Source organism: Liolophura sinensis, chromosome 12 (assembly GCF_032854445.1).
Source record: "Liolophura sinensis isolate JHLJ2023 chromosome 12, CUHK_Ljap_v2, whole genome shotgun sequence".
Taxonomy (NCBI): Eukaryota; Metazoa; Mollusca; class Polyplacophora; order Chitonida; family Chitonidae; genus Liolophura; species Liolophura sinensis.
The window spans coordinates 12,820,930-12,846,524 of NC_088306.1; the positions used below are offsets into that span (position 1 = coordinate 12,820,930).

A 25,595-nucleotide genomic window follows, 5' to 3' on the forward strand; every position below is an offset into this window, starting at 1 on the left:
AAAAAAAAAAAAAATTTCCACCAGGACGAGGATTTCATTGCAGCTAAAAGAGTCGGGGGAGTGTACTAGAACAGCCTGTAGCCTGGGGGGTATTTGACCAGCATCCAGTTCTTGTAATGACGGACACAGTGTGCCCAGCCCATCTGCTCGCACAGCTGAAATAGAAAAACAGATAATTATCTGCACATACAGTATCCATTTGGTAACACACCACAAGTGTGATATATGAAAGAGATCATCTCCAGCAAATGTGACAGTGTCATTCAGGCACCATTATTGGGCTGGTGGGCGTCGGACATTTCCAAAATCAGAAGGCAAGGCAAGAGATTCCTGGAATAAGAAGGATCAGTGGCTGGAGCATGTTCCAGAGAGCTCTCCAGACACAAATGAGATGAATCGCAAGGTGATAGAAGACTCCTTTGTCACTGTGTGATGACGCCCAGCTGGTAGCAACAGGCAAGCTTCCGGACTAGCCAATAACAGCAGGAGACAGAACACAAACCATCACTCCTCCCCCCACCAGCCCCACCTCACAGGCAGAATATTCGACCCAGATTTATGAGGAAGCTAAAAAGCTCAAAGTTAGTTAAATGTTCCCTTTCTTTTTTAGAGAGAAGGTGTTCACGTTTTGACACTAACTTCCACAGGTTTGTTGAAATACTGTTGTCTGGATTACATTTAGATACTGCATGCACAGTATGCAACACCGCAATTCTTTGTCAGTTGCAGACTTTTGGTAAATTCTCCATTTCCATCTGCCAAATTGCAACCAGTTTTATACATAAACAGTAGCTGATCTGCTTATTCAACCAGCACACTGTGTATATGCCCTAAAACTGTAACTAAATTTTGGTTCTAATTTGGTTTTTGCATAAAAAAGTTGCTTTTTCAAGTTTACAGGTAAAATTGTCAATAAATTGTCTGGCTCACCTCAATAAAGGTTTTGTCCTGCTCCTTGGTTGGTTTTTCTTCTAGATGTTTCTGAAGCAGTTTTAAGGCACGACCATATTGCTTGTGTACCATGGCATGGCGCACTGTAAAGGCAGAGATCTGAAAGAAAGAAATCATTCCCTTTATTTACCCATTTTTATTTATTTGTTCTCAAGACTGTATCACTAATGCGATGGTGCTGTGGTGTACAGTTGAGGACCCAAAAGCGAATGGAGTAAACCATTCTGCCCTTTGACAAACTTTCTGACTTAGTACTGCAGTCGAGTCATTGAGAGCTGTATTTGAACACACAACCTGAATGAGTGAGCGAGTGAGCACTTGGGGTTTAACATCATACTTAACAATTTTTCAGTCATATGACGACGAAGGAATCCTTAGGGTGTATGTAATGTGCCTCCTTGTTACAGGACGGATTTCCACCGCTCTTCCATCTAGTGCTGCTTCACTGAGATGACCTCCCGAAGGCAAGTAAGCCGCTCCGCCCGAGCCATTACACTGATACGGGTCAAGCAGTCGTTGCGCTATCCTTTTCATGCTGAAGGCCAAGTGAGGATGTTACAACTACCTCTGTTAAGGTCTTATGTGTGACTCGACCCAGGATTGACCCTGTATCTACCGCTCCTGAAGCGGACTGAACCCTGAACGATCAAGAGCCTCACAGTCTCAGTGAGCCACTGCTTTAACCAACTGCATCTGTAAGGCCATACTTCCCCTTATTTAAACTTAACTTGAAAGTGGCATAATTGAAGACATATACACAGATACATACCATACATTTCGGGGCTACTTTGGATCATAAAATTGTCAACACTTCATATGTTATCTTCTTATCTAACAAGCTGAATGGAGTTTTCATTTTAACTAAAGTCAATAAACCTTTATGAAAATAGGCCCAGGTAAGGTTCCACTGAAGCCTATAAGTGAAATATTCTTGAGTACGGCGTGAAACACAAATGAAACAAACTCCACTGCAGCCATCACTGTACCTTGGCATCGGTTGCATCAATCCATTTCAGCATTTCATTGTAAGTTTCATCCACCTCCTCGACGGTCATTGGGGGGAACTTTAGGGGTTCTTCTTCAGTTGTGGAGTCTGGTTGGGGTTCTGCTGGGGGTTTAGCTGCTTCTATGATAGCATCGGCCTGAGCACAGCCCAGTCTGAGGTATGCCTCTATCAGATGACCTTTCTGTTTGTCCATCTCCCTGACATGTGAAAACACAGCACCTCATTTCATGAATTTTTCTTGATTTTTTCCCCCACCAAAATCTTTATGTTTTTGTTTTGTATTTTGTTCTTTTTTTCTTTCTCATCAAGTTTTTTCATGTTAGATAACCTAAAAGATCCATCTGAGTACAGAACATTCAGCTCAGCTGGAGTCTTTAGTTGTCATAATGGTCTATACAGCTCACCATAGAATCCAAAACACTGGACCGTGTTTCATTCTAGGGGGAAGATCATCAACAATGAATGAATGAATGAATGATTATAGCTTAACGCCATCAACAATGAACATAACTTTTCCTATCAATAGTTTTCAATGGTCAATCTCACACTGATTACCTAAGGATGAAGTAATGCTTGTTTAAGATTTCTGAACATCACAGAGGTACATTTAGACATTACAGACCTATTAACCCTTTTACCACTTATCGTCACAACGATCACACTCGCATCATTTGGCATTTCCCATTTTTGAAATTCAGGAAGTGCTATGACCATCAATCTTAACATTTTCTTGATTTAATCATGTCTTTCCTAATGGTCATCACTGTCAGAAAACTAACACAACCTGGTCGTCAACTTGTGGTTGATCTGATTGCTACGTGTTCCATACTCAAGAAAATTTTACTTTACAGCTCATTGCTTTCAGTATTAGAGGAAATCAGTGTGGCCAGAGTAATCAAGTAGAACTTAGGAGTAACACACAGCAACCTTTCCCACACATGATGCACATATCTGCCTCAACTGATGAGCTCAAAGTGCAGGGCAAAAATGGGTCATGATCACATGAACAGTTCCATGAGAAATGTTGACAGCTTATTACCACTAAGGCCCTCATCAAGAAGCGGGCAGCAAGAGGAATCTTGAAAAGTCACCGGTCTTAGGCTGGGATTAAACCACAGCATTGTGTGTTCATCAGGACGAGGGAAGTTTTGAACATGTGCCTCAACTGTACCATCACTGATATCGACTGAACGAAAACTCAGAGAAATTCTTGCTTTAAACATGGAAGTGAATCTTTTCTATCAAAATTAGCTGGAATTTCCTCTACCAGCAAAGCCCCATCAGCAAAATGATTTCTTTCAGGATAATTTGAAAATCCTGATTTCCCTTGAAATCAGCTGATGAGTTAAAAATTCTCAACCCCGTTTAACCACAAATCTATAAATCACTTATGTGACGTCACTGTTCTAACTACTGCACCTCTACAGCCAGAGCTGGCATGACATGTTCCAGACAGGTTCTCTCTGCACTGGACTGCTACTGTTTGTGTTACGTGACGTCACTGTTCTAACTGCTGCACCTCTACAGCCAGCACTGGCATAACATGTTCCAGACAGGTTCTCTCTGCACTGGACTGCTACTGTTTGTGATGAACATTCAGGGCTGTGTAATGAACATGATCTTTAATAACTGCACTGTCAGGGAAACCTAATGATTAGCCTCACGTTTTGATGGTGGCCGCATCGCCTCTGTTGTCAGACTTCATCCCGTAGTAAGCCAGCAAGGCTGTCCTGTCCACTTTGTCTATGATGAACCGTGACAAGGCCATTATCTCCTCCAGTTTGTGTAGCCTTTTCTACAATACACAGGAACAAAAACCACTCACCAAAGAACACACTAAACAGTAAACTAGGCACACTGGTTTGAGTATTTATCGTCAGTCTTATTGTATGGACATATCTATACTATATTTTTAAAGACTTTTTCAGTCATTGAGACTAAAATGTCTGATTCTTTAATTTGAGTAATTAATATTAAAGGCTGTACTCCAGAGTATTCCACTCAATTGGCTGCGGACAAAATTATGAGCAAGGAAACCTGGCCCTTCTAGGCTCAACACCTTGTCATGCACTTGACAAACATGCTGATGTCACATGGTATTTCATTGGATTAGATGACCTGGTTCGTCCAGTGTATGCGGTGTGAAGGAGGAGTCAAAGACACAATACAGAATGAAAACTGAACAACTGAAGGGTTTAAAATATGTCATTTGACTGACATGACGTGAATGACCTAAAAGGAGAAGAAAACATGACACAGGTTATGGGAAACCCGACAGCTGGACGGCAATGGCTTCAGTTCAAATGGCAGGACATTTAAAGGCCCAGAAATTTCATAACACATTGCGAAAATTTTGACAACAGCTGACTCAAACAAAAAAGCTTATTTCGTAATGGTGAGCTAAAAATGCCAATATCCCTAATTATTCAAAATAAGTAAATGTCCAAATCATTTTCATCATTCCCACCAAGTTTCATTAAGGTGATGTGAAAAATGTTAGGATACCTGACCCAAACATAAAACCTTACCATGGCCAACAAACTGAATAGTACTGGCTAAGATAAAATGGCTAAGTCAAAAACCTGATAATTTGAATAAAACTACAAACATACCTAATTATTTAAATTATTTATTTGATGCATGCCCATCGTCCTCACCAAGTTTCAGCAAGATGGCTTAAAAATTGTGGCAACAGCTGACCCAAACAAAAAACTTTACTCTAGCCCACAATAGTACTGGGTAAAATGGCAAAGTCAAAAACCTGATAATTTGAATAAAAATCCAAATATACCTACTCTAATTATTTAAAATCATTTATTTCATGCAGTCCTCAAAGGATGCCCATTGTCCTCACCAAGTTTCAGCAAGATGGTGTAAAAACTGTGGCAACAGCCGACCCAAACAAAAAACCTTACCCTGGACCACATGTACAGTACTGGCTTGGATAAAATAGCTAGGTTCAAAACCTGATAATTTGAATAAAAAAGCAAACATCCCTAAATTATAACCAAAATGAATAAATGTCCAAATCATGTTGATGATTCCCACCCAGTTTCATAAAGGTGATGTGAATTTATCTGACCCAGACATAACACCTTACTCAACTGACCCAAACCAATTACTTTACTCTGACACCAACACCAATGTCACTTCTCCCCCACACTCAAAATACCTTGTCTTACTTCCTAACAGCGAGCTAAAAATGATGCCAACATCAGATGAAAGAGCATCAAAACTTATTTGTAAATTTAGTCTTTTTTAAGGGAAAAAGGGGATTTAAAAACATTTTTGTGTCGTTGAATAATAATGTTCTCATTAAGGATGTGATGCACGTCTAATAAATATATCTGAATGTAAATTTGTTGTTTATATCGAAAAACATACCATTTAATCTGAATTATGATAATATTAATGGATATATTAAAAATATAAATATAGTCAAAATTCCGGTTGAACACATTTGCTGAAAAGACAAAATTCTAGCGCAAATATATTTATTAGAAATATGTTACATCCTCATTTATAACATTATTAGAAAAAGGCTATATATACCAAATGGTGGTCCCAAATACCCACCATACAAAATTTATTTTCAAGTGCCTTTTTCTCTTCAAAGAAAATTCAATAACTTTTCACACTCTTTCATCCAAACTTCTTCTGTAAGTTTTATGTTTTCTTCCACCATTAAAAAATCCATATGAACAGGGTGCTTTGAAATGCTTAAGTGTACATGCGTCTCAAGAGATACTCAAAGTGTTTAGGAAAAAACGGACACACAGCCTGGAGACCATACAGGCTGACGCCGACAGCTGAGGCAATACCGTGATCACTGCAAACAAGAATGCAACGCTGTGCTCTTCAAAATTTTACAATATTTACTTTCCTATGTGGAGGGCTTTGTCCATTTCAGGGAGGAAATATTCCGTGCGTTCAAGATTTATCCAACCAACCTTGTCAGCATCTAAGGCTTGTAGCTGTGCAACATGAAGGGGGAGATAATCTGGAAAGCTCGCAAGCATTTCTTCATACAGCTTTTTGGGATCTTCAACCCTGAAAATATCAGACAATATTACGTCAGTGGTCAAAGCAAGGTTTCAAATCCAGAAAACAAAGTTTTGATTTACATGCTCATTTACATGCTCATTTACATGCGGTAATCCAGAAACAACTGTGACAGTATCCAAAAACAATTTCCTTCTATTGGTTGAGGGTTAATAGACCTCTAGCAAAACTGACAGCCTTTGGCAAATTGGTGACAAAATTTGCCCCTTCTGATGTAAAAACATATATCTGAGGATGACAAATTGCCTTAAACAAGGGTAAATTACGCGAAGGCTATAGCAACAGCAAAACAGGAAGTCGGGAATATTACTGTATATTTACTGCCTATCTGCTCATGCTCACTTACTTTGACAACCAGGATATCTTCAGATCTCTCACAGCTTCCACACACTCCTCTGCTTTTGTCTTCTCTTTCTCAGATTTGGAATCCTTGTCTTTACCATTAGACTTGCTCTTCTTGGGGTTGTCTGTCAGTATGTACTTGAAAGGGAGGGAACTCTGCAAGTGCAAAAGTTATTTAACTACTTTATGAGTATGTTGTGAAATTGAGATAATCTCCATTCTAAGAAGATAGTACTATAAAAGACTACAGAATAGAGAGTAAAATCAGAGCAGTGACAACACTGTGGCAGTTGGCAAATGGTCACACAGAACACGAGAAATCTGTTCTATTGTCTAAGGTTTACTCTTCAAGACAAGAATGAATGAATGATTATGGTTTAGCGCCACATCGGCAATATTTCAGCCATATTGTGGCGATGAAGACAAGAGGGAATAATACAGATTCATAACAAACTTGCATACTTTTATATCCACAATAGTAGGACAGTAGCTCCTAGAAAGGACGAAGTTTTTGTTTGTTGGTATTTAATATTTCAGCATTAGCTTTATGCCCTTTTCAAGAACTACAAATTGACGACAAACAATAACAGCGTATCAGGGAAAGACAGTAGCCAATCAACAATTGTTCCAAAAGAACAACTCTCTGCACCTTTTGATCCTGAAATTTAACTGGGGTTTTCTTTCTTGTCTTTTATGGCCAAAACTTCCAATGCAGTATTAGAGGTGACAGATTAGTTAGCACATGTTTTCACATCAAGTCCTTTTTATGATAATAGGAAATCTTTTTTTTAAGATCAAAAATTAATCAAATATAGTGAAAAGAACTAAAAATTGAAGATTCATCACTACATATTCGAAAATTCAAATTCATGAGGGAAATTTGCCAATAACATTGAATCATTAGATAAAAGAAACTTACAGCTTTCTTCATGGGATCTTCCTTGAATAACGTCATAGAGCCCGACAAATACCAGCCTGAGGAAGTGTTTTTTGGAACTCTGCGAGCAGGAGAGAAGTACATTTTCATGGTAATCAGTAAACAAAGTCTTTGTGACAATGTGTTCAGGTAATGAACTTGAGGCGACAATCAGTTACTGCGTGAGAACTTCAGTAATCAGACTTGATATCGTCTGGCTCTTTGTAAGGGAGATAACTCTTGTTCAGAATTACCTCTAATTATTAGTTTGTCCAGTACAGAATTGTTTGTGTAGAGGATAATCGTTTGTTTTCAGATAATAATAACCTGAATAATTGTTTACTTGTTCAGACGAGAATTGTTTGCTTAAGGGTTATTTGCTTGTTTAGATGATATAACGACTTACTTGTCATCTGGAAGCGGTGCTACAAAGATGGGATAGGTCGTCCCTTTCTGCATGTTGAGCGCCGACAGTTTCTTCCCACCACTCAGCGCATTTGCCCAGGATGCATAGACATCCAGGTTAATGGTGCTAGCCAACTTATGGTGCAGCAGAAGAACCACATCTTTGAGCTTCTCCAGCATATCACGCTTCTCGTGGCGCACTTGTAGGATGATTGTATAATCTCCCTTTTCAATTTTCCCAGTGTACTGTAACAAGAAATTTAAACATTCATCAATAAGAAATCTTCCACACAAATTTGAATTTATCTTTTTCATGTTTTTGTCTATTAAATGCATCTCTTATATATAGAAAATGGGTAGGAATTCCTGATCATTCGAAGTTTACATCAAAGCCTCTTGCAATGATGCTCAAGCCCAGCTCGGAAAATTGATCAGAGCAACTATATCCTAAGCTGGGAACTCTTCTGTCCTTAAAAACATTATTTCATTGAAATAATTATAAGTATATTTCATTCTTTGTGTGTTATAACAAAAAAAAAAAGAACACATGAACACCAAAATTGTTAATATCACACATTATTAAAAAGCACAATACAGTACATACAAGATAAAAACATGTCATGACTTGTATAAGACTTGCAAAATAACAACACACATACATGAACTGGAGACTCAGTAGAAGAGAGTATCGATCTTGCCCCACAAAGCATTTCTCAACACAAACAAAAAAGTATTGTCAACGGGAAGAGGAAGGGGGGGGGGGGAGGGGTGTTGGAGGAGGAGGGAAATAAATAGGAATTTGACATCCTAAAAATAAAAAACTTGTTACCAAATCAATGTAATGCTGTTTTTACAAGGTAATTTATCTGCTCACCATGGAGGGACTAGGGAGCAGTAATAGCTTCATACACAAACCCTCTGATTGAATCTACTCATGTCTGATAGCAGTATTTGTGGATAGGAAAAATTACGCACACAAAAAAAAATGACTCATTCAAGCACATTTCCTATTTTTCTGTAGAATACTTATCCAGGTTTAAAGGTAATAAATAAATGAAACAAAATCACGTAATAAACCGATGCCTTTATAGTAACCAAAATCAAGCTACGTTAGTAACAAATGCGTTCCTTTCACAAAGCAATGCTGTGAAGGTTGTGACAGTTACGACAGAACACGGATCAAAGTTAAATTATGCAATGAATCAACACACCCATGCAGAGTTTCTTTACAATAATCGACAGGCGGATCTCAAGCGAGATTTCGTCAATTTTATTCCGTGGACTGAAACTTACCGCTTTTGCACTACGTTTCTGAAAGGTATAAGATCTTGTTCAAGTGCCCTATTGTTACTTCTGCCAGCTAAACCGATGTCAAACTGACAGGAGCGGTCGCTGACAGTCAGGTTTTATAGTACTAATTACCTATCAGAAGTACCTGTCTCTGAGGCTTTATATACTGAACTGTATACGGCATGTAATTTATAGTAAATGACCTGTAATTGCATGAGAAAAGTGCATGAGAAGGAAATAAAGCTCATAAAAAAAAAGAAAAAAGAGAAAAATTTTGGTGCTGAAATTTCTATTTTTTATGCAGTATATCATCCTACCTTCAAAAAACATTAGAACACCTTCCTATAGATCAGAAGGATTCACAGAATCAGGTAAAATACGGAATTTAGTCAAGGGTAAAATTTTTGTCATGGGCATCATTTTACATAAATGGTGCAGTACAGCTGCATTCCACCCAAATATCCTGTGCCCATCACGGCTCCATGGTCAGTTTATGGTGGGCACTCCATGGCCGGATCATGTTCCATTGTATGTGTATGATGGGCGTACAATCCGACCAGGATTTAACCATTGAGGCCGTACGTGAGAAGGTCTGCCAGCAACCTGCGGATGGTCGTGGGTTTCCCCCGGGCTCTGCCCGGTTTCCACCCACCATAATGCTGGCCGCCGTCGTATAAGTGAAATATTCTTGAGTACGGCGTAAAACACCAATCAAAAAAAAAAAAAAAAAAAAAAAAAAAACCATTGAGGCCGGATGATCTGAGCATCATTTTACCACATTCCATGGTGCATGATTTCATGACATCAATACAACTGCTACATGTGTATGTTCTTGGGGCGAGTCAACGTGAAAACTCTACATTGATGTTACTATTTAGATGTCTGCAGAATGTTTACTGCAGCTAATGATGACGTTACAACATCATTCGCCTGTGTTCCCAGTCTGCACGACCTTACAAGTTTAAAAGCTACGCTGTATTATATATGCCCGGGGTATGCTACAATCACCGGCGTTATGGACAAAAGTAAAAACTAATTCTTGTCAATATATGAACACACAAAAGATTTGAAGAAAATCATAAACACAGCTTGAACATTTGCAAATTATGATCAGGATGGCATGATGACACGCCCATGATGATATCACGATGGGCCCACCATGGGCGTATGATTGTGTCAGGATGGCAGGATGACACGCCCATGATGGTACCACGACGGGCCCACCATGGGCGTACGATCATGTTGGGAAGGCAGGATGACACGCCCATGATGGAATCATGATGGGCCCACCATGGGCATGCGATCGTGTCAGGATGGCAGGATGACATGCCCATGATGGTACCATGATGGGCCCACCATGGGCGTACGATTGTGTCAGGATGGCAGGATGACACGCCCATGATGGTACCATGATGGGCCCACCATGGGCATAAGATCGTGTCGGGATGGTAGTAGGGAATGGATCAGGGTCCATGTGTCCATGCATGGCTACGATGTTCATAGGATATCTGGTTTGGATCCAGGTGTACTGTACCACAGGGCAGTATATGGGCTGTAGCTAGGTACTAAACTTGTGCTTTTCAACATATTCTGACCAGGATTGTTCTTCAGTATGTTTTTACAAAGATGCTAACATCTTGTTGCTGATTTAAAAGCAATGTAACAATATTCATAATACTACCTCACTGTTGATATCACGCCAAAAACCCATCCTGGCACCCAAACCACTGCCACATGTGCTTGGCATGTTATGTTAATGTGAGCCATGTAACTGTTGCTTATTGTAATACAGCTAATTATTACTTCAATTTAAGAATAACATTTAGAGCAAACGGGGTTTCAAAATTTTGAAATTAGACAAATAGTATTTGAAAAATTCTATTCCAATGTCCCTGTATAAACAAACTCATCAGAATATTCTTTTGTTTCCGTGGATGAATCCACGCCATCCCATTGGCTGGCCTCACCTGATGTGGATAGGCATCCCCAGACAAAACCAGCTGTTTGTTAGAGTCATACATCATCCACAACTGACTCTCATACTCGGACTCATACAGCAGATCACTCAACAAGGAAACATCGGGAGTTACCTCCCCTGCTTTGGCCTGAAACATCAGAACAAGTGCCCGGTTACATGAAGGTCATAGTTGCAATCGATTGTAAACCCTACAACTCAGATTACAACTGATTAGTTAGTCCGCTTGCACAAAGGAAATGTATGGTGATTGTAAGTTTTCGCAGTTACAATGGGGATTGCATGCCAAATTTGACATACGTAATGGTGTTCTGTATAAATGGAAATGTACCAGTCAATATTGTTGATCTTAGAATTTACGATCAACTTATGCTTATGAGACTTTGTATACTCCCATCACTCAACAGGCAGTCCCAGAACATTTGCTGATGAGCTTTCATGATATTAAATTCCATATTTCATTATTATATTTATGTATTTTATTATATCTTACAAGTATAAAATTGTATTTACTATAAATTACAGATACTCTAGTTTAAAATATTTCAACTCAATACACTTTTGTCATAAACTTGAACATTCTTCTGGTCAACACATGTCAATCACACTGGAAAACACAAAAATCAGCATGTTTCTTTCATGAGGTACACCAAGGGTGATGAAGTAGGGAGAATAAAATATTTATTTACCTGTGTGAATTTGTAGGTGAGCTCGATGGCGTACACCTGTCTCTCGTCTGGCAGACGATCACGGGGTCCATTCAGAGACTTTATTTTGTTCTCCACTGGCCTATGACAGTAAGACGAGGCTTAAGGTTAATTTAAGTATACAGCTCTATGTTACATCTAGAAACAGTGCAATAAAAAACCCAACTCTTATACACGTAAGTTACGTTTGTTTGAATAAAAAGAGACACATGAGCATGAGCTGACCTTAGAGGCTGCACCAAAGACTTGAGGGTGATCGTTGGGGAAGCTTCCTCATTCTTCAGCGGTGCCTTGACGGTAAACCTTGTGATACCATCAGCAGCTAACTGTGTGCACAAACGAAAACAACAGTGAAATTAGCATGAGTGCATGAGCAAGTACTTGCTTTGAATTAGTAGACTTCCCCTGCAGATCAACACAAATTTCTTACCCATCTCAAATCATGCCAAGTTCATTCAGTTCTCAACAGCATGCACTACTATGATAATTATTCCTTGCAGTTTGTTCGGGTAACTCAGTAATGCCTGCATGTATGTCATAAGCATGTAATCTATTTCTATTTCACATCACCTGTGTGGTTATCAATCAAATACACCTGACCTGGGGGGCTTATTTAATATGTGAATTTTTAAGGTATAATAAGTCCACAAAATATTATGCTCTGTATAGCACAAGTGACATACATGTTTTCTTAATTTTGTGACATTCTGAACTGATTATTAAAACCCATCAAACTGCATATAACTTGTCTCTCAATGATAAGCTTTTTTTAACACATACATGAGAGTAGGGTACTATGTTTGTTGAGTACATACCACAGTGAGCTGTTTACAGTCAAGGAGTGTGCCATGGAAGGTAATACTGTAGTTGACACTCACTTCTCCTAAGTTTGCCCACCATTTCGCCATGCACAGCTCTAAAGTACTGTTATCCTACAAATGACAGATATTAGGGGCTGCTAGTCAAACTCCAACCTTAACACTGGTGTCGGTCAAATAAAACATCATTAACTTATTTATTTATTTATTTATTTGATTGGTGTTTTATGCCGTACTAAAGAATATTTCACTTATGCAAGGCAGCCAGCATTATGGTGGGAGGAAACCGAGCAGAGCTCGGGGGGAACCCACAACCATCCGCAGGTTGCTGCAGACCTTCCCACGTATGGCCAGACAGGAAGCCAGCATGAGCTCACAGCGGCCGCATTGATGAGAGGCTCCTGGGTTATTACGCTGCACTAGCGCGCTAACCAGCTGAGCCACGGAGGCCCCAACATCATTAACAGCTACATGTGCAAGAACTTCATGCAAAAAAAAAAGGTTGGCAGAATAATAGCTATGTTAAAAGTCCACAACGGCCACAAACTTATGTCAATGGGCGAAATAGCCCAAACTTCACATTTAACCTGTCCAGGTGATGCAGTGTACCACAATTTAATTCAGAATATCCAACTATTTAAGAGAAAAAGTCAAAAAATTGTCAAAATCCCACGCTGACAAAAATTTTGATGAAAATTGACGAAAACTAAAACTTTTTTGCAGTGAAGTATTAACAGTACAAAGTTTCAACTCTTCATGATGTACCTTTTTATTTAAAAAAAAAAAAAAAAAAAAAGATAGAAAACTGATTCATGGCAGACAGACAGATAATTGACTTATTTGATGTTAACGTTTGGGAATTCCTCTCACAGTAAATTAAGGTTAAGACTGAGACAACAAACCCACCATGATTGGGAAGGCCTGAGTTGTCTCCCCTAGATCTGACAGCGTGACAAACTTCTCCAGTTCATACTTCTTGTACTGGTGCTGCGGGGAGACCTGAAGAGCGTGGATGAGGAAGCGACAATTCTTCTCATCATCTGTGGAGCCTAATCGCACAACTGTAACACATCAAACAGAAGCCCTTATTCATAAATTGATCTATCTGGCTGAGGTTTAGTTCTGTACTCATATTTATTCACTTCATTGGTATTTTATGTTGTACTGAAGAACATTTCACTTATACCATGACTGCCAACAGTTTGATGGAAGGAGACCAGTAAAGCCCAGGGGAAACCCATGACCATCTGCAGGTTGATGCCAGGCCTTCACATGGCTCCCACACATGTCATACATGAAATCTATTACTTGTACATGTAGGCTAATAAGTTTATTTATTTATTTGATTGGTGTTTTATGCCGTACTCAAGAATATTTCACTTATACGACGGCGGCCAGCATTATGGTGGGAGGAAACCGGGCACAGCCCGGGGGAAACCCACAACCATCCGCAGGTTGATGCCAGACCTTCCCACTTACAAGGCTAATAAGTGAAGGTAACAGTAGTGTGTGGATAAATCACCTCACTGCACCCGGAACCTGATCAATTCAGAGGAGTTGTACTCGAGCACACTACCTCTTTGACCTATGTTGTTTGTCTGTGGCAAGAGAGATGCATTAGCTGGACAAACCAACCAGGTCTATTGTATACATAAACGCTGGCTGATATGTGCAGGTATTTTGTACTAAAGAGATAGTTTTGCCTCACAATTTAGGCAGCACTCCTCTCCAAAATGTTAGACCAACACAAAGGAATGAATGATTGGCAAAGTTTGAGACATATCCTGGCAATCAACATGAAGGACAAATGAGACTAAATGGATGTATAAAAAAAAACACACACACACAAAAAAAAACACAACATCCGTCCTGTCTAATCTTGAGTGTACTGCCCTCTGCAAAAACAGATAGCAATTTGGAAACTTGGTGACCACCACATGCTCCATCAGTACAAATGTCCTTTTCATCTCTTGTACCGTCAGTTTGGAGTCATCTGAACATTCTAACGTGGTTAACTTGTCAACACTACTGATTTACTGGCCATTTTAGCAGGCAGGGTAATACGCACAGCCCTGAATCAAACATCCCTAAACATCAGAGAATAAATGAATAAATATTGGCCATATTTCAGCCAAGTTGAGCGTTTACACGACGGCGGTCAGCATTATGGTGGGTGGAAACTGGGCAGAGCCCTGGGGAAACCCACAACCATCCACAGGCTGCTGAAAGACCTTCCCACGTATGGCCGGAGAGGAAGCCAGCATGAGCTGGACTTGAACTCACAGCGACCGCATTGGTGAGAGACTTCAGTCGCTAACCAACTGAGCCACGGAGGCCCTGAATGTCAAATAAGAAAACACTATAAAAGTAATGCACTGAACTAATTTGCCATGATCAAAAAAAATTAAGCTTTGGAAAACATCTGTTTACCAACAGATGTTAATACCCATAAAGATGAACAGCTTCATTTAACTGCTGAAGTACACAGACAATGGACAATTCAACACTTTCAACCTACATGTACAAATTGTAACAGTATTTACAAGAGCAGGCAACATGGAGAAAAAGCATGACAAAAATAATCAACTACCGAATATCATATACAATGCATCTAGTGCTGAAAACCACCATAGCGCCTTGATCAAGTTAGGCCTTGGTGATCACCGCGCCTGGTTAAGTATGTACGTTTCAGGTTGCTGGACACATGGTGTGCAATCACCCCACGCTAGTGTCCCATCTGGTTTCCCTGGGCTCAGTTCAGTTTTGAGAACAAGCGAGACAGAGTGCATACAGCTGACAGGAAAAGTTAGGAAACTATAAAGATGTGAAATTTTGGTCTAAACAGTTAGAAGAAATAAGCCGTGTTGTGTGTTGTTTCCTTTAAAAAAGATCCTCAGTCCAAAGCCATGGCGTACGGTTTCGTAGTTACTTTTCTGTGTGGCATCCTAAAGCCCGTCTCTTCCTTACGGGCATGTAAGGTCTAGCCTGAATAGAAACTGGAAACCACAATATTTCTTTAACGGTTGAATTTGGCCAAGTAAGAATAACATGTTTTGGGCTCTTGTGTGGATAGACATTTTTCATATATTACGTCATGGCTTTGAACTTATATTCCTGATAAGCACAGGGATATGAGTGAATGCCGTCGGGATTGTCGAGAATTACCCATGATGCACTGCGAACAAGGCTGGTTCATGTGCAAACATGCAGCACATGTATAGTACACAGTTACCTCCAAAGTCTATGTTAAATGCACAGGATTACATTTCTATTTCTGATGTAGGGTCGTGTCATTTAATCATTTCTAGCGAGAAAATTACTGATCATAGTTCAAATCTGTTGGCATATTGCCGAAAGGGCATGTCTTGGGATACAATATGGAGCAAGTTTTACATTTCTGCTACCATAGTTCTTAAGTTACAGGGCAATGAAATTACATAACAGAAAAAAGTTTATTGATGATATCTCAAACAGTCACAAAGATAGGTAAAATCCAAAAGCAGATTCAGAATTCAGTCAAATACACCAGAATACGTAAAAACAATATCAAAATTAAACATTTTTTATCCTGTCATAATTTCGACCAATGGCTATTTCAGGACATAACATACAGACTGTCTGATGTGTTTAACATGACATTTTGTTAATTACAAAACCACCACCAACACTAATGAATATGACTTTCAACAACGACATGTAGTCACAGTTTCACCCAGTCTCACCTGCTATGGATGCTCCCTCTGGTACCTTGATGAAGTGACGCCGGATCTGACCTGGCTTAAAGCTCAACTCCTTGAACACTATCTGCTGACTGACAGTGTCCGTCACACTGAAATGCACGAAATAATGATCAGATCTCTTCGGAAACTTTGGAAACAAAGCACTGTTTCGCATTCCAGCTAAATACAGCACTCCAATATGCATTTTGATTCTAAAACAGTATCTAAACCAATCAGCTGTGAGATCAGCTCTGCTGCCATGTATACTGTATCTTTGGTTGAGACATCTCATGGTTTACTGAAGTGCTCCAAAATGCACACATTCCTTGTTATCCTATAATGTTTATAATGCTTCATAAAGATTAGATCAAGCGCTGTGTCAATAACGCGGACATATTTAGCTGTGGTTTTTGGGGGGGGGGAGGGGGGTGCGTTTGGGCTAATGTGCATTTTGATTTGATCCCTGCTCCAGGATAGATCAATGACTCCTGCCCCGGCTTTCCAAAATATTGAAAAAAAATGTCGGAGACAAAGTGCACATTAGAAAAAGGTGTTTTTCTGGTTACAGATATAGATTGTAGACCTTCTAAAGTGTTCAAAGTCTTTATTTGAGTGTTAGTAGAAGCCATGCACGGGCTGTCAAATCAGTTATTGGATCTAGTTTTGGCCAGCGACCAGTGTACATAGTGTACAGTGTTTTTTCAAACAGCTTGAAGTAATGCACAAGGGAGAATCAGACTTCCAAAAATATATTTCCTTAAAAGTCAAATCCTTCAATGTACAAAAATGTTATAGAATTTATGGTATATTTTGTCATATAACGCAAGTTATGCAGTGCCAAACAGCGTAGGTTTCACAGCATATTTAACCAGACAAATAGCTGTAATCATCTTCCTACTTGTAACATGACGTGATTCATATCACACACTACAGGTGACTTCAGCTACATTCAGCCCAAGGGAAAAACCCACATATAAATGCCTTACATGCCACAAAAACACCTCATACACTTATACATTCTACATTCCTAGTGTGAACGGGATTTTCAGTGAAGTAACACTTGCTAAAGAATTTTTCGTGAAGTTTGGTTAATTTCCTTTCATTTCCTAGAAAAAGATAGCATCAAACTCTTTATTTGCTTCTGAAGGTGTGCATTTTTACAGGTCACATTATAGATAAACAAGGCATTCAGAGAACAAGGCATTCACTACCTCGCCTGACTGAGCAGTTTGTAAAACTGAATAATGTTCAAAACATGTCACAAAAAATACTGGCTTGTTAACCAAAAAAAGTAGAATGATTGACTCTGTGATACACAGACGTTAATTATACCTCAAGTTGACCAATTAGAAATAAAGTCCGGGCCAAAAGCCGCTGAGGGCGACTCCATTTTGCCTAAGAACTAGTCCTCAAGTCTTCTGTGTTAGGAGGAGAATTGCCATTGGAAACCGTTGAAGTGCAGTTCGTACATTTCTGGTAGAACTCTTTTTCCCAGAAAGTAGTGAATAGTACAGTTCGTTTTCCGCTTGACGATCGGGAAACCGGAATGTTGGATGTAGGTTCCGAGGTTACACGAACAAGCCGGTAGTTTTAACGACCTCAATGGCTGAGAGGCAACACACCCCCAGCATAAATTACAGGGTGTTAAAGATGGAGAATGCGATGGGCTTGGTGATTTATGCCAGCTTTGCCATTTGCAGGCTTTACGTGTATGGCGAGGAAAAATGTCAAAATGTCAAAAAACACCACCACCAGATAGAAAAAAATGTGTTCTTTTCAGCCTATAGCATCATGTTTTTAGGTTTTCTTCCCCTTTAAGCGTGTGCCTTACCTTAAGGGGGATATCACAGTTATAGGGACCCTGAACACTGGCCCCTTCTCAATGCAGCTGATGTCATAACCACATACCTGTGGGAAATATAACAAAATGTATGTATCTCTAAATATCGAGTCTAAATATCACCAATATGTGACAAAGAGGTTCACAAAGTGAAACAAATCTCTTAATTTCTTTTAATTTTCCTATATGGAATGAATTTTTTCAACGAAGTTTTGGGGCAAATACACAAATTAAAGCACGTTTTTTTAGTGTTTTATCTTGCATTGGCTGACCACAGGCTGACTTCTCAGCAGACTGAACAAGGCAGTCAACTGACAGATGAAAGACATGCATCAGGGTCCGCCTGCATTCTGCAGAGTGTTACCCATTCCACCTTCCCCCTCACCTCTGTGTAGTGGGCGCCCTCTGGTAACCCCCTGGGGTCCACCTTGACAGAGAAGGAGCGTGCTGTGCTCCACAACTCCACATGGTTAGGCACCTGTACCCACGGCGCATCACACACTAGGCTGAATTGGGCAGTGAACTCTATCTTCTCCTCAGGAACTGGAATTCAGACCACTTCTGTTAGAGCTTGATACTGTAAAGTGTGCTGCTCGAAGATTTTGAAAGAGCTAATGCCTCAGTTTTACATTCACAATTAAAAAACATTTCATGCATGTTTTCTCATCAGTTTCAGCTCATCTTTTCAACTGGTCCACCTTGCTTACCATGGACGCATGTCGTCCCTATTTCCACTGCTTACAATGCTTTTTTCGCACAAAATACAGTGACGGTCTACCATGGTTGTAGTCTGCTGCGTCAATACAGTGACGGTCTACTGTGGTTGTAATCTTTACACAGCAATATTAGCAATCTTTGACAGGCCTCAAAACCAGCCAATCATGATTGTTAGGCAATACCTTTATTGTCCAGTTATGTCAGTGCTGTACTGTAAAATCTTGGAAGTTTTTTAATTGACTAGTATTGGGGTTGAACCCTTGGCTAGGATCTGCTGTTGATTAATGTACATGTATTGTGGATGATACTGATCACAACTATTAAACACATGTATTAAGCACTGTTGAAAAAGCTCCTTATTTTTGAGTGGTGAAGGTGTTTGCATTATTTACAGGCCATCAAGGTGTTTCCATCATTTGCCGGCCATAAAGGCGTCTTCATCATTTACAGGCCATCAAGGTGTATTCATTATTTACAGGCCATCAAGGTGTTCCATCACTTACAGGCCATCAAGGCACTTCCACCATTTACAGGCCATAAAGCTGTCTTCATTATTTACAGGCCATCAAGATGTTTCCATCATTTATAAACCATCAAGGCGTTTCCATACTTTAACAGGCCATAAAGGCGTCTTCGTTATTTACAGGCCATCAAGATGTTTCCATCATTTATAAACCATCAAGGCGTTTCCATACTTTACAGGCCATAAAGCTGTCCTTCATTATTTACAGGCTGACATGAGGATTTTAATCATTTATGGGCTGCTGAAGAGTCTCTCTTTTTCTACACAAGAATAACATACAACTAGGATGATTTCAAACAAAAACTATCATTCAACAGCTTCATTAAACACCTAGCATGCTGACAATTTAATTTCATCAACATCGAATTGCCTCTTCTCTAAACACTGAGGTGAAAACTGATTGGAACCATAATACAATACAATACATAATACTTTTTTCATACACCAACCTTAACCGGAACAGATCCCTGCATTTACCTGTTTTATCATCTATGAAAATAGGATCTATAGTAACTATGGACCTCTGCAGGTTTGTGAAGTTTACACGGTTCCCCTGAGATAGATGCCTCGCTGTCCATTAGAACAGCTCACGTTGAACTGTACATTCCGTTCCTGAGATTTACAATGGTTGCTTATTATTTTCAAAAGCCTTCTCCACCTGAACAGAAAGAACAGAGTTGTTTTTTTTTAATTTTACGGCAACAGTTTACTGAAACAACATTAGGAGCACAAATCTAAATCTTGTTTTATCTGACTGGGCTTTTTCACTTATACAATGGTGGTCAGTTTTGTGAGTGGAGAGTAAACCACTGACTTCTGGCAAGTTACTGACCAGCTTCGCACAGGTGGCATACAGATATGCTCACCATATTAGTGGGAGAACAAGTGTCTAAATGCACATTAAACTCTGCAAACAGCCCAGATGAACATCATCTTACAGTATACTGTCACCAATTCCATCTACAAAGAGCGGGACTGAATCAACTTGACATTTCTAACTTTTAAGAGGAAAAAGTCTTTAAAGATGGACCAAAACTTCTCAAGTCTCGAGTCTAAATTACAAATGCGAAGCATTTTTAAGACCAAGAAAAGGGGGAATATTGAGCATCACTGAGCAGATCAAAAAGGATCAACCTTGAGCTCACCTGGACCAGGCCTTGACCTATGGCAAATTGTTCTATACTGTCCACTTGCTGAGCAGTGTTCTCCAGAGCTCTCTTCACACTGTGTGGAGAGTAAGGAATATCGCGAGCCTTCAATGCTGACAACACAGTGCTGAAAAATACCAACATACAGAATCTGAAACAAGCTAACCCCTGAAAAATATCACAGATTACATTTATTTATTTATTTCATTGGTGTTATACGCCGTACTCAAGAATATTTCACCTATGGTGGGAGGAAACTTGGCAGAGCCCGGGGCAAACCCACGACCATCCGTAGGTTTCTGGCAGACCTTCCACGCAGATTACATTTTATTGCATTACTGTACTGCAGCTTAATTCATTTTGGAACTAAACCTTACACTGATAATAACACAATATGGTGGTTCAATATCAGTTTAGATGCCTTTAAATTTCTGACTGTAAACATCACATTTTCAGAGAAAAACACTGTTTATTCATTACAATACATGTATCATCAGCTTCTCTGTTTCCATTGGTCGTGAGATGGCAGGTATCAGATGGGATATCAAGAATATTCAACTCTTGACAAGTGATATTCAACGAGCGCAAAATATCACTTCTCACAAGCTAACAATTTCTAATATCCCATCCCACAGCAAGGACTATCTAAATATTATTAAGCTCGCAAACACTTCACTTAAACTTTTTCCAAATGCTCTAGCCTTACATTTTCCGGAAAATGTCAGTAAAAAGAACTAGAAGGGGAAATCTGTCACTGGTCTAAAGTGTCTGCCTGACAAGATACATGTAGGATGCAAATGAGGCAGCAAAGAGATTCCCACCATGCAATGTTCACTCGTGGATCACACATGCAAAACAATACGACAGACTGAAAGCAAATCATAAGTCTAGTAAACTAAATACAATCTCCATTTTATCAACCGTGTATATAAGTATTCGGAATTCCCTACAATCTGTACAGCAGAACTGAAGTTAAATGGTAGGGTGCATAATTACAACACAATATCGTGTCTGACATTTGAATTCTCCTGCTCATGTGACCACTGCCACCGATCACACTGTCATCGTTAATCTCTGAGCTGTAGTCTCTCTTATGACCTGATTATGAATTTACACAACCTTCAGATCTGTACCACCTGTGTCTTGGTATTACAATTAAGCTGCACCTACCTATACACCCGCAGGCATTGGGTGAGCTCATACTGGTGCCATTCATCAGTTGTAGGCCCCGCAGTGTCCAGTTTAGGTACAGGGGCTATGGCACCCCCAGGAGCGCTGATATTCACCCCCCATGTCACCATCATGGCTGCCAAAAAGAAACTTGTATATATATTTCACACATTTATCAATCAAATTTCTAAGCCAGGAAATTATTCTTCTAGGCTACTAAGAATAAATATTGTAAACTCATACATGCTTAAAGCAATATAAAATGGAATTGATAGCATGTACAGTAGTTGAACACTCTTTCTTTAATATAGACAGCAATTTCAAAGATGTTCTAAAACAAATTTCTCCTAGAAAATTAACAAGCATGCACAATACATAATTAGCTTAGGCTGATTGTACAGTTTAAATTCCAGGGCTTTTCCAGACTTAACTACAAAAAACATGCTTTTCCAGGCTTTCCAAAGCCTGCCTAAGTTACATTCAAATTCCAGGCTTTTCAAGGTTTTCAAGTCCCTGTGTGAACCCTAAGTTATTCAATGACCAGCTGCACTTGAACACCAATGCTTTACTTCACTGGTCAAGAACCACCAGCTGTAAAACAAGAGTTCAAGAGAAAAAATGGACAAATGTGTCCACCAAAAATGAAAACTTTATGCGGAAAATAGCTGGAGTTTACAGCCCAGACATGAAATCATATCTATTTATACAGTATATATTTATACAGTATATATTTATACAGTATATATTTATAACGGCTGCCTGGTTACCATGACAACTGCAGAAAAGAACAAATGTGAGTTGCGACACATCGTCATCTGTGTATCTCTGTATCCATCAAAAAGTAAAACTCTACATGGAAAAGAGTTGAAGTTGTAGCCAGGGCATGAAATCATATATTTTTTATAGCATATATAAGAAAAATGACTATCTGGTTTCCAAGACAATGGTGAAAATGGACAAACAGGAGTGGTGATCCATCATCATCAGTGTATGTTTGTATCCACCAAAAATTAAAACTCTATGTGGAAAACAGTTGGGAGTTATAGCCCTAATACAAAATCATATCTATACTATATATATATATATATATATAGGTAAACTGCAATCTGGTTAACCATGACAACCACAGAAATGGACAAATGTGGTTATGACACATTGTCATCTGTGTATGTGTAAGTATCCACCAAACATTCAACTTCTATGCAGAAAGCCTAATGGCAAGGTGTATAAAATTAGGTCCAAAATGATTTGAAATGAGTCAAAGTTTATTACCTAGGTCCTCTGGATGACCAGGTGTACTGCATACCAGGTAACTTTTTCCCTTAATGAGTATTCTGCTGCCATCATTGAAGGAGATACATAGGCACCAACACCTAGGAAAACAAGTATTCATCTTGAGCTATATGTGATCATGGAATTCTAAATGGAAAAAAATTCTCTCCATTCATCTATGATATTCAGGTGTCACAAAAGTTATATTAGAAAAACTTGACCCTACATATATATATATACAGAATGTATGATTTCCAAGATACATTTGAAGTAAAAACTACCCATTTAGTCTATAAGTTTTACAATAGCCTGCTGTTCTTTAGACTTTCACTTTCTAATGCCTTACCTATAACAGGGAAAAAACTATTATTGCTATACTAGTTTTTAATTTCACTTTATTTATTTATGTATTTATTTATTTAATTTCGTGTTTTACGCCGTATTCAAGAATATTTCACTTATACGACGGCAGCCAGCATTATGGTGGGAGGAAACCAGGCAGAGCCCGGGGGAAACCCACAACCATCCGCAGGTTGCTGACAGATTCCCACGTACGGCTGGAGAGAACGCCAGCATGAGCTGGACTTGAACTCACAGCGACCGCATGTGAGAGACTCCTAGGTTATTATGCTGCGCTAGTGCGCCAACTGACTGAGCCACGGAGGCCCCACTTTCTTATTACACCTTACTTATAAATGTACATATAGAATGCAGGAGTGTCCTACTTCGTAATGCTGTTACCTGTAATGGATGCTTCTTGACCTAAATACAATTTTAACTTTCTAATGGCCATACCTTAATGGAAACTTCTAAACCTTCATCACTTTCGTTTTCTAATGACCTTACCTATAATGGAGGAGACCGTTCCCCCAGGACTGCCCACAGTAGACAGAGCAGGCCCATTATTGCCAGCACTGGACACAAATATAGCACCGTGTTTATTAACAACTTCTGAAAGAATATCACAGACACGCCTGAAACAAATCAAACAAGACTTCATTGTAAAGCAAAACAGACTTTTTTCAAAAGTACACTGGGCCAAACTCACGACAAAGCAAGAACCATAAATTATCATAGAAACATGGCAAAAGAATCCCTGCAAGTCTGTGCTAAAATAATGAGCCATGGGAAAACACATGGGAAGCCCCCTTCTTTCAGACAGTTGAACTTGTTGGCAGTAAAACATTGCATTATTCACAAATAATCTTCACAAAGCATACTTAGTTTTTTGTATTTAAACCCACCCATAATTTGACCAGTGACTGGCCTACCCACAACTGTACGTGTAGTTTAGCAAGCCATAGAGTATTGTTCACTCACCCTGAATTTGGCCAGTGACTGGCCTCCCCATAACTGTAGTTTAACAGATCACATTTCCTTTCTATTACCTTGATCATCTGAAAATCAAGGAGAAAAGAATTTACCAAACACAGCATAACGTAACACAAACATTAGTTTACTGAGAGATGAATTGTCCTCACCACAAAATAGCAAGAAAATCTAAACAAATAATCTTTTCTTTTTTGCCCCATCTTAACTTCAGCAAATATGCAAAGATTAATTAATCAACAAGCAAAGATTAATTAATAGACTGATTGATTGTTGTATCAGTGATTGGATTTTCAAAATGTCAAGAATTTCACCTCACCAGATATTTACTTCAGCCCAAAAAATATTCTCTCTGATTAGATTGCTTTTTGTTGACAGTTCTGTCAGAATAATGTGAAATAAAGTGTGGGTCTATGTACCCAGCTGTCTCCAACAATAACAAATGCAATGTCCATTAAATACACAATGGTAAATACAACTACTGTGATACTTCACTTTTCATTTTTAAAATGATAAAGCATTATAATGGAAAAATTTCCATTCCATGCATGATGATTGACAAGGCATTAGTTACCGCTCTGACTAAGGCTGATCCAGTTTCCATGGAGCCCAAACGAGTGTCTCCGATCTTGATGGAGATGATTTGTGCACCCGGGGCAACACCATTCCTGTCAGGGTTGTATGGATAATGTGCTGCCGCTATACCCGCCACGTGCGTACCATGAGAACCTGAAGAGACAGACTATTCCGTCAGACCTACACTAATTGGCTGAGAGCAGATCACTAGACTTTGAGGCACTGTACAAGTAATTTAAAAAGACGCAACTTCACTGTTGGGAACTAGAAGTCCATAGTTTATACACATCAAAAATTTCTTATTTTTGGTTGGGTTTTTTGACCGACCTGTTGAGATACTAAAATTGAATATTTTCACACTTTACTATTCTTCATTGATTGAAGTACTTATTACTGCCTAGAGATGGTTGTCATCTTTGAGATAAGTATGCGTGTAATGCCCACTGTATACCCTAACCAGTTAAGGGCCTTTGCCTGCCTTATGACACCTCTAACAATAGACACACAGTGGGCAATACTCAATCTTACCTCAAAGATGGCTGCCACTGCAAACCATCTATAGATGAACTCAAGCTGGCCTCCTAGTTGACACTGCAAACTGATCACTGGCGCACACTGGAGTTATTGTTACTTGTATGCCAGGATACCATTCCAGTGAAGTGTAAGACCTGCCCAGAAAGCTTACAACCTAGAGCATTAGTCTAGACTGAGTGAAACCAGTCAAAGCGTATGCGCTCAAACGCAGTCACTCGCTCTACGTTTATGTCAAAACAGAACGATCGGAAGCCGAAGTCGGTCAAATTATGCATAACGACTGATTTGGCAGAGA

General features: G+C 39.3%; 1 protein-coding gene across 1 annotated transcript in view; it reads right to left on the reverse strand.

Moving 5' to 3' along the window:
* The window catches only part of LOC135478998 (tripeptidyl-peptidase 2-like), a 34,675-nt gene continuing 9,080 nt past the window's right edge, over positions 1 to 25,595 (reverse strand). Inside the window, 28 exon segments of the mRNA XM_064758697.1 lie at positions 1 to 155; positions 931 to 1,050; positions 1,938 to 2,154; positions 3,622 to 3,752; positions 5,908 to 6,007; positions 6,366 to 6,517; positions 7,281 to 7,359; positions 7,684 to 7,928; positions 10,940 to 11,077; positions 11,637 to 11,736; positions 11,880 to 11,980; positions 12,470 to 12,586; positions 13,379 to 13,533; positions 16,195 to 16,301; positions 18,023 to 18,099; positions 18,417 to 18,574; positions 19,749 to 19,823; positions 19,826 to 19,910; positions 19,912 to 19,929; positions 20,417 to 20,546; positions 21,586 to 21,662; positions 21,664 to 21,708; positions 21,710 to 21,725; positions 22,862 to 22,905; positions 22,907 to 22,962; positions 23,708 to 23,835; positions 24,182 to 24,258; positions 24,765 to 24,919. Coding sequence (XP_064614767.1) covers positions 66 to 155; positions 931 to 1,050; positions 1,938 to 2,154; positions 3,622 to 3,752; positions 5,908 to 6,007; positions 6,366 to 6,517; positions 7,281 to 7,359; positions 7,684 to 7,928; positions 10,940 to 11,077; positions 11,637 to 11,736; positions 11,880 to 11,980; positions 12,470 to 12,586; positions 13,379 to 13,533; positions 16,195 to 16,301; positions 18,023 to 18,099; positions 18,417 to 18,574; positions 19,749 to 19,823; positions 19,826 to 19,910; positions 19,912 to 19,929; positions 20,417 to 20,546; positions 21,586 to 21,662; positions 21,664 to 21,708; positions 21,710 to 21,725; positions 22,862 to 22,905; positions 22,907 to 22,962; positions 23,708 to 23,835; positions 24,182 to 24,258; positions 24,765 to 24,919 — 2,993 coding nt within the window. The 3' untranslated portion in view covers positions 1 to 65.